The sequence below is a fragment of the Diabrotica undecimpunctata genome, chromosome 4 (genome assembly GCF_040954645.1).
Source record: "Diabrotica undecimpunctata isolate CICGRU chromosome 4, icDiaUnde3, whole genome shotgun sequence".
Lineage (NCBI taxonomy): Eukaryota > Metazoa > Arthropoda > Insecta > Coleoptera > Chrysomelidae > Diabrotica > Diabrotica undecimpunctata.
Window position 1 is genome coordinate 78,248,330 of NC_092806.1, and position 14,746 is coordinate 78,263,075.

The 14,746-nt window shown below is 31.8% G+C and overlaps 2 protein-coding genes across 2 annotated transcripts; one reads left to right on the forward strand and one right to left on the reverse strand.

Annotated features, from left to right (window-relative positions):
- The first annotated feature begins 4,791 nt into the window (after positions 1-4,791).
- LOC140438732 (uncharacterized) lies at positions 4,792-10,610 on the forward strand. Its single transcript, XM_072528378.1, has 2 exons — positions 4,792-5,015; positions 6,459-10,610. Exon 2 carries the CDS (start codon positions 6,849-6,851, stop codon positions 10,608-10,610), a length of 3,762 nt encoding a protein of 1,253 aa, XP_072384479.1. The 5' UTR covers positions 4,792-5,015; positions 6,459-6,848.
- Positions 10,611-11,443: 833 nt separating this feature from the next.
- LOC140438733 (matrix metalloproteinase-18-like) lies at positions 11,444-12,994 on the reverse strand. The gene has a single exon (XM_072528379.1). It carries the CDS (start codon positions 12,992-12,994, stop codon positions 11,444-11,446), a length of 1,551 nt encoding a protein of 516 aa, XP_072384480.1.
- Positions 12,995-14,746: the final 1,752 nt, after the last annotated feature.

A 14,746-nucleotide genomic window follows, 5' to 3' on the forward strand; every position in this document is an offset into this window, starting at 1 on the left:
TCTAGACTTTGAAATGTGGACCTATAGAATAATTATGAGAGTTTCCTGGGTAAATAAAGTTACGAACAATGAAGTACTGAGAAGAATAGGTAAAGAGAAGGAAGTTGAACTTACAATTAAAGAAAGAAAGCTGCAGTATCTCGGACATGTGATGCGGGGCGAGAAGTATGGCATCCTGCGACTCATAATGCAAGGAGAGATAGATGGCAGAAGAAGCATCGAAAGAAGACGAATTTCATGGCTTAAGAACCTGAGAGAATGGTTTGGATGCAGCTCAAAACAACTATTTAGAGCTACTGCCTCAAAAATTAAAATAGCTATGATGATTGCCAACCTCCGTAGCGAAGATGGCACCTGAAGAAGAAGAAGAAGACAAATGTCTTTTCTATTTAAAAAAAAATCGTGTTCTACCGCCAGGGAGTGTTCGTAGTCGACACGCCGGTTCTCGTGCTCTTGTTGATTTAACTTCTAAATTTGATGAAGTCTTCTTGGATTCGACGATAGTACGATATTGGTTAAATAAACAAATTCAAAATAGCGTGGTAGCACACCAGGCCAACAAGGTCTAGCGGGGCTAGTGGTATATGATGACTGGATCCCGATCGGAAGATGTGCTGCTCTTTTATACACATTGTGTTTGAGAATTTTCAGCAATCTTCCGCCGAGAGGCCAATGACAGCGTAGTTAATAACGAGCGCTGTGATTGGCCGGCCAGTCACAATTTTTGTCGTGATTGGTTACCTTGGCGACATTCTTCTCTGCATGAAATCGGTGAGCTCTCTTCTTACTTCTTTTGCCTGTCATGATTTCGACGTTGAGAGTTGCAACTCACAGGACTAGCTTCTTTGGCCCCTTTCGTCCTCTAAGGGTTAACCAGCCCTAGCTCATTTTTCGCGGGGGTCAGGTGAGTCGTCGCTTACGAGGAACGCCCTAGCCCCTAAACTGCTTTTTATATTCCTAAGAATTTTATAGGTATTATATTTCACAAAAAATTTTAAAAGTTACTAAAATTATTAAACAAAATTTTTTAAGAAAACAAATTAGATTTCTTAAGTTTTAAAGAACTTAAAAAATGTGTACCTAGTATTATTATAAAAAAATGTTAACAATTCAGTAATAAGCAGACAGAAAATTCCATTAACCTACATATAGTAATAACACACTATAAGAAGTATTCACTTCTGTGGGCACGCTCCAGGTGTCACACTCTTTTTTTTTAAGCAACTAGAATAATTGCACCATATCAACTGTCAAAAAACTGTGTTTGGACGCGTTTAATGGACGCTAAGAGTTTCTCAGGAAAAATTTGTATATTTAAGTAGTTCTTAAGTCTTTTTTACTAGATTCCGATCTGTTGTGAAGTGTAGAAGTGTGTTTCAGGATATAATACAGAGTGTTTAGCCGATTTTGTTTGTTTTGCTTTATATTTTAAGTTCTGTTATTCTGTTAACTGCACTGTAAGTAGAAATTTTTTATATACTTTTTGTTAAACGCCGGGCCCCGTCGTGTCAGCGAGCAAAAATGGCATTTCTGGGAAGGATCCACCAGATCCTGGTGTAGAGGACATTGAATTTATAGATGGGAATGACAATTATACCCAAAAATACTTTGCATATTAATTCTCAGGTTGACTACTCAAATGATTTTAAAAACAGTATTGATATCAAAAACTTGCCATCGACTTCAGCGAAAACAAATATTCAAAAAAGTCAGGAATTTAATTAATCTAATCGATTTAGTTCTAATGATAGTGGTCCTTTTTTTATATTTGTTCAACCTATCAATTTAAATATAGGTTGTTTGCATCCAATGAAACTGGAGAGAAACTACTTTCGTTATCTAATTATGATAAAAATATTGAAATTGTTAGTGTAGGTAAAAACCATATTAAAATCCAAGTCGATTCAGGTTCTGTTGCTAATAAGTTAGTTAATGAAGATTTTTTTGAAAAAAATAATCTAATAACATATATTCCAAATTATTTAACAGAAAAAAAGGTCTCGTCCGTGGAGTGGATACTACTTTAAGTGAGAATACACTGCTCAACACTATTAAGTCAAATATTCCTATTAAAAAAGTTTATAGAATGACTAGATTAGTTTAAAATAATGGTATATCCGAAAGAGTTCCTAGACAAATGGTAATTGTTAGCTTTGAGGGTAAATTAATTCCCCAGTATATTTACATCAATAAAGTTAGATGTCCGGTTGAAATATATGTTAGTCCGGTTATGCAATGTTTTAATTGTCTTCGATATGGTCATTCAACAACCCAATGTAAGTCAAAAAAAAAAAAATGTAAAAATGCGGTAATGAAGGAAAAATTGGTTGCCCTGATAAATGTATTGCATTTTACGTTTATTGTAAAAACAATAACCACGAGTCAATTTTTAAAGAATGTCACGAATACTTGAAACAAAAGAAAACTAAAGAAGCTATGGCTAACTTAAATATTTCGTTTAAAGAAGCTGAAAAAGCTATTGAAATGATACCGTGATACCGACTTACCTCCATTAAAAAGCTCTTCTTCCAAACCTTGGAATTCTAGCACTGCTTACAAAAATAATATTACTCACATACATATATCCTCCCCTACAGTTAGTCCCCCCAAAAAAAGAAAAAATTGTAATACAACTCCTAATTTTCCTCCTATTCGTAGAAAATACCAGACCAGCTTCTGTTCGGGATCTATATTTCAGTTTGGATACCTCGAACCTCCTAATGAATTCAATAAGTTTATCAGTCAGCTCAGTGCTTCACTCAAAAATTTGATCCAACAAAGTTTCCAGGATTATTGTAATTCTTCCTCAAATGTAGAATCTAATCTTAAAATTTACAAAATTGAAATTAGAAAATAGAATAAAAGATATTATGACTAATACTTTTACATAACTTTAATGACTTCCAAAAGCATTAAAATTATTCAATGGAATATTCGTTCGCTAAATGCAAACAAATATTCTTTAAATAAATTACTTTTTGAAGAATATTTTGACATAGCTCTTTTATCAGAAACTTTTCCAAACCACCTGATACTGTTTGCTTCAATAACTTCAATGTAGTTAATAAAAGTAGAAGTAAGTGATATGGAGGAGTTACCATAATTTTAGCAAATAACATTATTTATGAGCCCATTCCATTCGTTAACAATTTCAATCCTAATATCGAAGTTTGTGGTGTAAATATTAATATTGACCAAAAAATTTATTCTATTCTGAGTGTGTACCGTTCAGCAAAAGTTAGAGTAACAATGCAAGATTACGTTAGTCTTTTTTGTCAAATTAACAATGATTGTATTATTACCGAAGATTTTAATGCTCACCATGGATTGTGGGGATCCAATTTATGTTCCGTCAATGGTAATATACTAGTAGAAGCCTTAGATGTATTTCCTAATCTAGTTTTTGTAAATGACGGATCGGCTACTAGAGCTACTCCTCCAGGACATATCAAATCGGTTGTAGATCGTACTATTATAAGCTCTAGTTTATGTTCAGCCTTTGACTGGACCGTTCTTTCAGATACCTGTGGATCCGAACATTTTCCCATTAGACTTTCTGTGCAGGATATGAAATTTGAAAACAATTTTTACATCTTTAATTAAATGGTCGATGTCTAATGCAAATTGGGAAAAATTTAGAGATTCTGTAGAGAGCATCTTCAGATACGAATCAAATACAAGCAAAAAAATGAAATGATATTCTTCTTATTAGATTCTATTACTACTGCAGCCAACAAATATTTTAAAATTATCAAACCCTCAGCTAAATCTTTCATGGTGGGATGATGAATGTCTCACTGTTTCGAATGCGAGGAAAAATTCTTTTAAAATGTATAAATCCAATCTTACCCTTTCAAACTTTATTGAATATAAGAGGAATGAAGCTATATGTAAACGCACTTTGCTATATGTAAACCGCTCAAAAGCCAAATCTAGTTGGGCTCTATTTTGTTCCTCAGTTAAGTAGAGTGTTTATGCCGGTTCCGCCCGGCATAGGGAAATCAATGTGTTAGAGAGAGAGCGTTCTATCAATGTGTTGGAGAGAGACAGATGACGTCACATGCCCGACGCGCCGTGGAAGGAGTCTACTGACTTATAGTTCAACTTTTATCTGCTCGATGTCACTACTAGTCACTTGGCATCCGCCATTGTTGAACAATAATTTATAAATTATTTAGCTGCCAAATCTTGTTGACTAGTTGCAACTTTTATCCACTAGACGTCAGTAGTAGTCACGTGTTATTAACCATTTTTTAACAATAATTTATAAATTATTTAGCTGCCAAATCTTGTATCAACGCCCATTTTTTAAATCCAAATTACAATTATTAAATAAATAAAAAATGCTACTAATATGGGGACTCAATCCAACAATTGTCTGTTCCAGTGGCAGACGCTATATCAATTTAGCTATTTCGCTCTCGCGTATATAGAATATATTTGATAAAGCGACTAAGTTTTTTGGTGAAGTAAAAAAATATTTAATTCAAATACATAATTTATAGAATTGTAATATATTAGTTAATAAAAAACATATTCTTTGGTATACAGTTTAATTAGATATGTATAAATACTTCATTGGAAAATGTTATTTCACAAGGAGTCCCGTTTTTATCTATAATATTGGTACTGAAAATATAATATATGCATTTTACATATAATTGTATTTTCTGGACATTTAAAATAGTTTACTGCATAATGGTATTTTCCAAGGGAGTCCCATTTTATCTATAATATTGGTGTCGAGAATTAGACACACATGCATTTTACATGCAATTGGCATTTCCGGATGCTGCATGTGTTGCGTTACTAAGTATTTGCTATTGAATAATTAGTCATGAACCAACACGACTTTCAAGAATAAACTGGAAAATGTTTAATATTAGATGCATGTGACGTCAATTAAGCCACAATATAAAATAGGATGCACGCCGGTTTTTCATTTATTGTGCTTTGTTTAGCAATAAGAAAAAGTTGTTTGTGTCTAAAAGTTGTGTCGTGACTAATATACCGAGGTAAGTTTTCTCTTTGTATGATTTTGTTTTTTAACTTGTATATTCACATATTTTTGAATTCTTTGTAAGAGTACACATCTCGATATTCGCCTTATTTGTTTTATTCGTACAGTATACATAATATTTCTCTATTTTCATGCAGTATACACTATATTTCGATAAAAAAATGTTATTTTAGTGTTCTTCGATAGAAATTTCAAGTTTATTGCCATACCTATTCTTTATTTTCTAATATCTTGTTCTATTTTCGTTTTAATTTTTCGTTTTTGCTATTATCTCATGCCAATAGTTTTAGTTCGAATTTCGTATGCAAACCAAGGAAAAATTGAAATACCGGTCATTCGCACTGTAAACATATTATTTCGATTGTTATACAGTATACATAATTTTTCAACAAAAATGTTATTTTTAGTAATCTTATATAGAAATTTTAATTATTTTTCTCGATCTTCGTTTTATTTGTTTTTGTCTCAATTTTAGTTTTATTCGTACAGTAGACATATTATTTCTCTATTTTCATGTTGTTTACACACTATTTCGATAAAAAATGTTATTTTAATGTTCTTCGATAGAAATTTCAATTTTATTTCGACACTAGACATATTCTTTCTTTTTTAATATCTCGTTCTGGTATGTATTCGCACAGTATACATATTATTTCTATTTTTATACAGTATACATAATTTTTCAACAAAAATGTTATTTTTAGTAATCTTAGATAGAAATTTTAATTATTTTTCCCGATCTTCGTTTTATTTGTTTTATTTCTCAATTTTAGTTTTATTCGTACAGTAGATATATTATTTCTCTATTTTCATGTTGTATACACACACTATTTCGATAAAAAATGTTATTTTAGTGTTCTTCGCTAGAAATTTCAATTTTATTTCGACACTAGACATATTCTTTCTTTTTATCTCGTTCTGGTATGTATATTTTTAACAATATATACTATTTCTTCTTTCATATGTATTTTTGATTTTTCGCTTTATTATTATCTCATGCCACTAGTTTTTAGTTTGAATTTCTAAATATATACAGTTGTGTATGCAAACCACTAAAAAAGTTGAAAGACAAACCATTCGTGCAGTATATATATTATTTCTATTTCTCTATTTTTATACAGTATACATATTTCGATAAAAGGGCCGACCATTCGTACAGTATACATATTATTTCTATTGTTATGCAGTATACATATGATTTCGATAAAAATGTTATTTTGGCATCCTTCGATAGAAATCTCGATATTATTCATACAGTATACATATTTATTCTTTTATAATCTATTCTATTCTACTATCTATTTTATTTTCGTAGCACGTTTTGTTCGTAACAATATACATATTATTTCTTTGATTTTCCGTTTTGTTATTATTTCCTAATAGTCTTAGTGTGAATTTTCTAAATATATAGATTTGTATAGCAAGTTAATATTTTCAGATGGATCTAGCAAAAATTAACTGTGCATCTTCGATTGCAGAGCGGAAACCGATCAAAAAACTAAAGGAACTACCAGTTGGACAGCCGTTTCCAATACAGTCCGCAAAAATCGTAAACGGCAAATTTGGACCAGCAGTGTTGCTAGATTTGGGAAACGAAGTAGTTTTTCTGCCTCAGCGGGTGACGGAAGTGTACCAACCAGCCATAGGGACACTTTGTGGAGGCAAATATTCTGTTACATTCGAAGGGGAAGTAGACGTTGGAAATAAAAGACTCCTATCATCGTTTAGGATAACCGAAAATTAACGTTTAGAAAAAAGGATAGGGGTGAGCAATTTTTAAATTTTTTTTCCAATTTGTTTGTCATAAAGTGTTCTTTTATAAAATAAAATGTCTTCGAATAATATTGATAATATTATCAAACAAACGGACGGTGTTGTACTAGCAATTAAAAAATTACGAAAAATTTTATTTGATAATTTTACAATCAGAGATGCGGAAGTATGGCTAAAACGATTACAAAAACAAATTAAATTATGTAAGAAGGTCATTCGTAGTAGAAAACAAAACAAATTATCTGTAGGCACTTGTAGAAAAATAGAAACAAATTTGGGTCATTTTAAACATTTTAGAAAACTAATTTTAAATAGGCATATAGGGTCGGGTCTTCATTTAAAGTTGGGACAGCGGGTTAAATGGGAAAATGTACAATCAAGCTTTCAAAGTAGAATCAAAACCGGAATTATAGCTAATTTACGTCATAAGGATTTGAATCAATTTTTAGGAGATTGTGTAGTTGTTTTTAAAAATAAAATCGGTAAAATTTTAAAAACCCACTCTGCACTTAAAGTAAATACAGCATTTTGTGGGGAGTTTATTAGAAAATCAGGAGATAATGAGATTTTGGAAATTAAATATTTTAATACTAAAAATTATGTTATTGATATATCAACTCAAATAGACGAATGGTTCAAGGGAAATGTAGTAGATGAACTTTTAAACGAATTATCGGAATTTGCCGAAAAAGATTCGGGATTTGCATTAAATAAAATTATTTCTTTAGCTGTTAATGTAAATAAATTTCAACTTGGAAATGTTTCGTCTTACATTAGACTCCCAGAATCAATTTTAAAAAAAAATGCTTGTATAAACATTAAAAATACAGATCACAATTGTTTTTACTGGGCCATCGTAAGCGCTCTTCGGGCTCCTAGGAATAAAAAGCATGCAGAAGAAACCTCTTCATATCCATACTTTACAGAAGTTTTACAAACAGAGAATTTAGATAGTCCTATGCCGCTAACAAAAATTTCAAAATTTGAGAAATTAAATAATATTTCAGTTAATGTTTACGCTTTAGAATTAGTTCAAACAGACAAAACATTATTTTACACAGTATTACCTGCTAGATTAACGGAAAATAAACGGGACACACACGTTAATTTACTTTTAGTTCAAAATAAATATTATCCGCGCTTAAATGATTATGATGCTCCACCAGCTGATGATGATTGTAACGAAGATATTAAATACCATTATTGTTGGATTAAAAATCTTTCGCGTCTGGTTAGTAGTCAGTTAAATAAGAACAATCACAAAAAATTTATTTGCGATAGATGTATGAATTATTTTCATCAGCAAAATAAATTAGTTGAGCATGAAAAAGTGTGTTCTAAATTTAATAAATATAAAATTAACTTTCCAAAAGAGAGCCACGTCGAATTTAAAAACTTTACATATCAGCAAACTACTCCTTTTGTAGTTTATGCAGATTTTGAGTGTCAATTAGAAAATTATAACCAAAGCAACGTAAATTTAACTAAAACCTTAAAATATCAAAAACATGTTCCATATAGTGCCGGTTTTTATGTAAAATGCAACTTTGACGACAACCTTTCGTATTTCGATAGCTACCGAGGTGCAGATTGTATGGATTGGTTTGCGAATCGTATGGCTGATGTTGCGAAATTTGTAAACTCAAAAATAAAAACAATTACGCCTATGATTGAAAAACCAAATGCAAGTACATCGTGTCATATTTGCAGTAAAAGTTTTTCAATCAAAGACATAATCGTTAAAGATCATGACCATTTCAGTGGGAAATTCAGAGGTTTCGCACACCAAGCATGTAATCTGAACTTTCGAAAATTGTTTGTAGTGCCTATTATATTTCATAACCTCTCTGGATATGACTCACACTTTATGATTTCAAATTTATGTAAAAAAGGTCACTTGAGTGTACTTCCCATCAACAAAGATAAATATATCTCCTTTACGCTGCACTCAGATGAAAATAACATTAAATTACGATTTATAGACTCTTTTCGATTTATGGGAGCTTCTCTTGATGAATTAGTTTCAATTTTATCTGATTCAGAAAAGAAAATTTTACAGAGGGAATTTCAAAATTTAGATGAAAATAAATTTAAACTACTAACGCGTAAAGGAGTTTTCTGTTACGATTACATTGATTCTTTAGAAAAATTAAATGAAAAAGATTTGCCCTCAATTGAAAAATTTTACAATAAATTAAACGATGAAACTATAAGTGATGAGAAGTATGCTCATGCACAATCTGTTTGGCAGCATTTTAATATTCAAACTATAGGGGAATATTCCGATATTTATTTAAAAACAGATATTCTGCTTCTTGCTGACGTTTTCGAACAATTACGTAAAAAATGTTTCTCTACCTATGGTTTGGATCCTGCGTGGTACTATACAATGCCCGGATATACGTGGGACTGTATGCTCAAGTATACTGGGTGTAGGCTAGAACTACTAAAGGATCCAGACATGGTGTTGTTTTACGAAAATGCCATAAGAGGTGGAATATCCGTGTGTAATAACCGATTTTCGGAGGCCAACAATAAATATATGTCTGAATACGATCCTAAAAAGCCTTCCAAGTACCTTATGTACCTGGATGTAAACAATTTGTATGGTTTTGCAATGGAGCAGCTCTTACCCTACGGAGGCTTCAAATGGGTGGATGATGTAACATCGTTTGATGTGACATCAATACCCGACAACTCTGATATAGGATATGTGCTACAAGTTGATCTATCATACCCACAAGAATTGCATGATAAACATAAAGATTTTCCGTTTGCAGCCGAACGCAGCGTACCGCCCAGTGGCGGGGTAAAATTGTCGAAATTAATGACAACACTTAACGATAAAAAAGAATATACTGTTCACTATAAAAATTTAAAACAAATGCTAGCTAATGGATTAAAGTTAACGAAAATTCATAAAATTTTACAATTTAAACAGGGAGCCTGGTTGAAGCCCTACATCGAGCTAAATACTCGAAATAGGGCTATAGCTCGAACAGATTTCGAAAAAAATCTATATAAATTAATGAACAACGCTGTGTTCGACAAAACCATGGAAAATATAAAAAAACACCGTATTTGCAAAATTGCCAAATCTTGGGGAGGTCGTTATGGCGCCGCAAACTTAATTTCAAATTTTAGATTCCATAGTTGCACAATTTTAGAGGAAAATCTGGTGGTTATCGAATTAAAAAAGCTTGAAGTAACGTTTAATAAACCTCTGTATGTAGGGCAGGCAATTCTAGACCTCTCGAAGACAGTCATGCATGATTTTCATTACAACTATATGTTACCAAAAATGGGAGCAGATAGGTGTAAGCTTATGTACATGGACACCGATAGTTTTGTCTACGAGTTACAGTGTGAGGATGTATATGAGGAGGTAATTAAAGCTGACTCTGATAAATTCGATACTTCAGATTATTCGGAAAATAACATATATAAAATACCAAGAAAAAACAAAAAGGTGTCAGGTCTAATGAAAGATGAAAACAACGGTAAAATTATGACACATTTTGTTGGGCTTCGAAGTAAAATGTATAGTTACAAGGTGCAGGGTGGGAAGATCGTTAAAAAATCTAAAGGAGTTAAATATAATATTGTTAAAAATAAAATTAAATTTGAGGATTATGTTGAATGTTTAAAAAATTTTAAAGAAAAAACAGCTACACAACGCTGTATTAGGTCATATGCACATAACGTCTATTCTATCGAACAAACAAAAATTGGTTTAAGTCCGTATGATGATAAACGCTATTTAATTCCGAACAGTTTTGACACGCTTCCGTGGGGTCATTACAGTATTTTAGAATAAGCCTTTTTTTTTTTGTTATAGATGAACGTTCCAACATTATTAACATTATCTGTTAAAAAAATTTGTGAATCAATAACATCAGCAGCAGATTTTATGCTACAATCTCCGCTACCATGGAAATTAACCAAGACAATAGTGGTATATTATCCTAAATTTAAATGGCGTTTTATGATAAAGAAAGCTAAAAATGATTCTGATCATTCATATGAAAGACTTAACTATATTACATGTTCCAAAGAAATAGATCCAGATTTAATTAATACTATATTAGGAAAATACGATTGGGAGTATGTTTTTGAAAATTATTCTAGTTATTGCGTATGGTCAAGTGGATATTTCCTTCAACAATATCGTCTTAAAGTATGCAAAAGGTGTTTTTATCAATTTAAAAAAATACATGAATATTTAAATAAATATATATTTGTTTGCTATGACCATTCTCACGAGGTTTACGATATCCATGATATTATTAAGGATGTATACCAACAAAAATATTATTGGTGTCATAACTGTTATGAACGTGTATTATTTAAAATAAAAGATACCGATTCTTGTATAGATGACTTACATGAAATGCCTAGAAAAACCAGATTTGATGATTCAGATGTAGATTGTGATATTGACTCTTTTGAAAACAATTATTAACTTTTTTCGACAAACAAATTTAAAAAAAATTAAAAATTGTTCATTCCTATCTAAGTTAATGTTTATATTATATTTTGTACATATATTATTGTAAATAAAAAAAAATGTCAAAATAAAAAAACTTTATAATAAAATATGCTTTATTTTAATTTACATTTTCCCAATACAAATTCCCATTTAGACATTAATCATTCATAAAATAAATTTACTTTAGATAATAAGGATTTCAGTTGTTTTATTAATCCATTATCAGGACAAGGGAACCCTAACAAATTCCAGTTAAAACTACCTTTTTCAACGACACTTCTTGTAAATTCATTAAACTTGTAATAAATGTTTTGCTTTAAGAAATATATATGCCCATCAATGTAATTAAATGCTGATGTAATATCATTTGGTATTCCTGGAAAAACGTCACTTATACGTCCTCTTGAGATAATGCCTTTATCATTAAATTCAATAAATGAACCATCAAAACAAACAAATTTTTTTCCTGAATTTGTTTGAAATAAACCAGCAATACTTCTTGCGTTATTAACTTCAGGTACCATGTTATCTGTATGAATTCTTAAGCTAGGAAATGCTGCTGCGTATATACGATTCCTACTTACACCAATTAAATCTCCATTGGTGCTTTGAAAAACATGTGTTACGTTCGTAATTCCCCTTGGCAAATATCTTATAAATTGTTCAGCATCGGTGGGTATCTTTTCATTATTTAAGTCATATTTCCATATCAGATCCTTACTTACTATGTACATTCGGTATGCTGGAAATGATGGAGCGTATGCTAAAAATATTAAATCTGGGTATTCCAATTCACATACATTCGTTATGACATTTTGCATCGATTTATTACTCTTGCCTATTGTGGTTGCCTTACTCCTAGATCTTTCTGTAGTGGTTGTCTTTAAAGTTGGAGAACTGCTCCTTGTAACACCAGCTTGAGTTGGAATCGATGTGGATTTACTTTTAGGTCCATATAACTCTTCTAAGCCCCTTTTATCATCTTCAGATATGTTAGTAGGTAGGGTTTGATAAAACGGATACATTACAGCTTTCTTATCGCTACTATGGGATAAACCTAAAGCGTGACCAACTTCATGAAGAAGGACAGCAAAGAAATTTGTTCGACCTTCTGCTGTAGAATTCAAACTGAAATCCCATGTTAGGTTGCTATTCATATGAATTTCTATGCATCCTGATGCTGGTGGAAAATAAGAATGTGCTAATACACCACTTGTAAATTTGAAAGGACAGTCGCTGTTACCCTGGCAATTATATCGAAAAGAGTGCTGCTTTGGAACGACTGTTATTGTTATATCTGGATTTGGAATTGGAACTTTCAGATAAGTAAACATAAATTTTGATGCTTTTTCCCATATTTCAAATACTCTTTTAGAGACTGCCAAAGCTTCAGGGGTAAATTGCGGAAAATACCATTTTAAATCAAATTTTTTCCATGCTGATTTTACAGCGTAAGCATTGTCTCCTTGTGTACATCTTGGTTTCTGCATTAACGTCATTGTTTCCCTATTTAATTTTCCATCCATAGGTAAATTATATCTTTCTTGAAACTGTTCTAGTATTTCAGTAATATCAGTGTGTGCAGTTTCACTTGTGGTGATATAACCATATTGTTCTAACCATGACACCGCATTTGTCTCGTTAAAATTTTCACCTAAGCAAAAACTTACGATGCTAGTTGCTATGAGCAGAACAACTTTATTGACATGCATCTCGAATGATACTGGTTCAAATAAGAAAGTATTAGTTTGATATAAGTAAAATTTGACACTTTTTGACCCCGCCAGCCCGACTGATCTTATTTTTAATTTTAAATAAATAAAACAACAAATACATATTTTTAAAAGCTTTATTAAATTCTTTCAAGATCATTAGCGATCCTATGTTTACAGAAAAATATAAGTTGCCCTAACGCTATATGTTGTAAAGTATATCCTTCCCGTGTAAATGTATACAATTTTTGAATGGCGTCTACAAACGTATAATTTTGATTACTAAAACTATTTCGAACAATATTAAGCGTATTATAATAATAATTTGAAAATTCAATAGTCTCTAGCATGGATATATACGGTGTTAAAAGTTCGTTATTTGCTTCTAAAAGGGTGTTCACTTGCATTTCTGAGAGACAAACGTTAATGTCGTGCTTGGTTATTTCAAGGAATTTCATGTTGTCGTAGATTATTTGTCGAATTCTACAATAGTCACCACACTGAATTTCAACAGGATTATCAGGAACGGTCACGTTCTCATAGAAAAAACTATTCTTATTGAGTTGGGTAATTAATTGTTCCCATTCCCATGTACTGAAAGATATTTTCTGCCATGGTGACTTCCACATAATTACAGCAGGAGTATATGTTCTGGCTGGACTTAGACCACATCCAAGTTGGTATGATCCATTTAACAAATGTGTGTACAGCAGATAATGGGTCTCGTTCTTGGCTGCTTCTTCGTACTATTCTAGAAGAGCATCCAACTCATGATCATAGTCTTCACATACGATTGATGTTTCGGATGATGGTGAAAGAGTGACATCATACTCGCTGCCGCTTGAGTATCCAGTATCTTGGGAATACATTTTTACTAGCTAACTGACTGTAACAAACTGAGAAAGAAAAACTTGTTTCTACGTGTTTCTCCTCAATTTTTCATACTTCTGTTCCCCCCCCCCCCACCCTTTTAGATAACGGCGTCATTATTAATCCAACTATTATATTTTGCATCAAGGCCAAGCCATTTGACGTACATTTTGTTATTTTTACGACGTAAAACTTTTTCGACTAAGTAAATATCGGGATTGGCTGTTTTCTGCAATTCTTCATCATAAAAGGCCCCTTTGATCGGTGCACCTTGCATGTCTTCGAGCATATACGTTGCTGGGTTGGTAATATTGATTTTAGTAACTTTGAATAATTCTGTTGTCCAACTTGGAACGTAACCCTTGTCGAATAACATTTTGGTTTTGCTGATGCGTACAATGTCGCCTATTTTAAATTTTCGTGGACCTGCGATTTTTAAATGCGTAAACTTGTTTTTTAAAATCTCCTTTTCATTGGTTTTGTTCACTTGTGATGGTTTGTACCCTGTTTTTGAATGCTTTGTATTATTGTATTCAGACGTAACTTTGGGTAATATGTCAATCCACTTGTATGTACCGTGTAAGCTGAAATACTTGTATAGTTTGGATTTCAACGTGTTCAGCTATGGCTGCTTTCATAGTAGTAAAAACAGAGTAGTGGTTTATTTTATATTTTTTCATTAAATTTTGAAACTTGTTGTTGTAAAATTCAGTTCCCTGATCCGACTGAAGATTTTTCGGTATTCGTTTACTGTGTTTAAGTATATCTGAAAATGCTTGAGTTAGCTCCTCACCCGTTTTTGTCTTTAATGGACGAGTCCAAAGTAGAAAGGTATGCGCTTCGCTCCACTTTGACCTTTGACCCCTGACGTCACAAGCACCG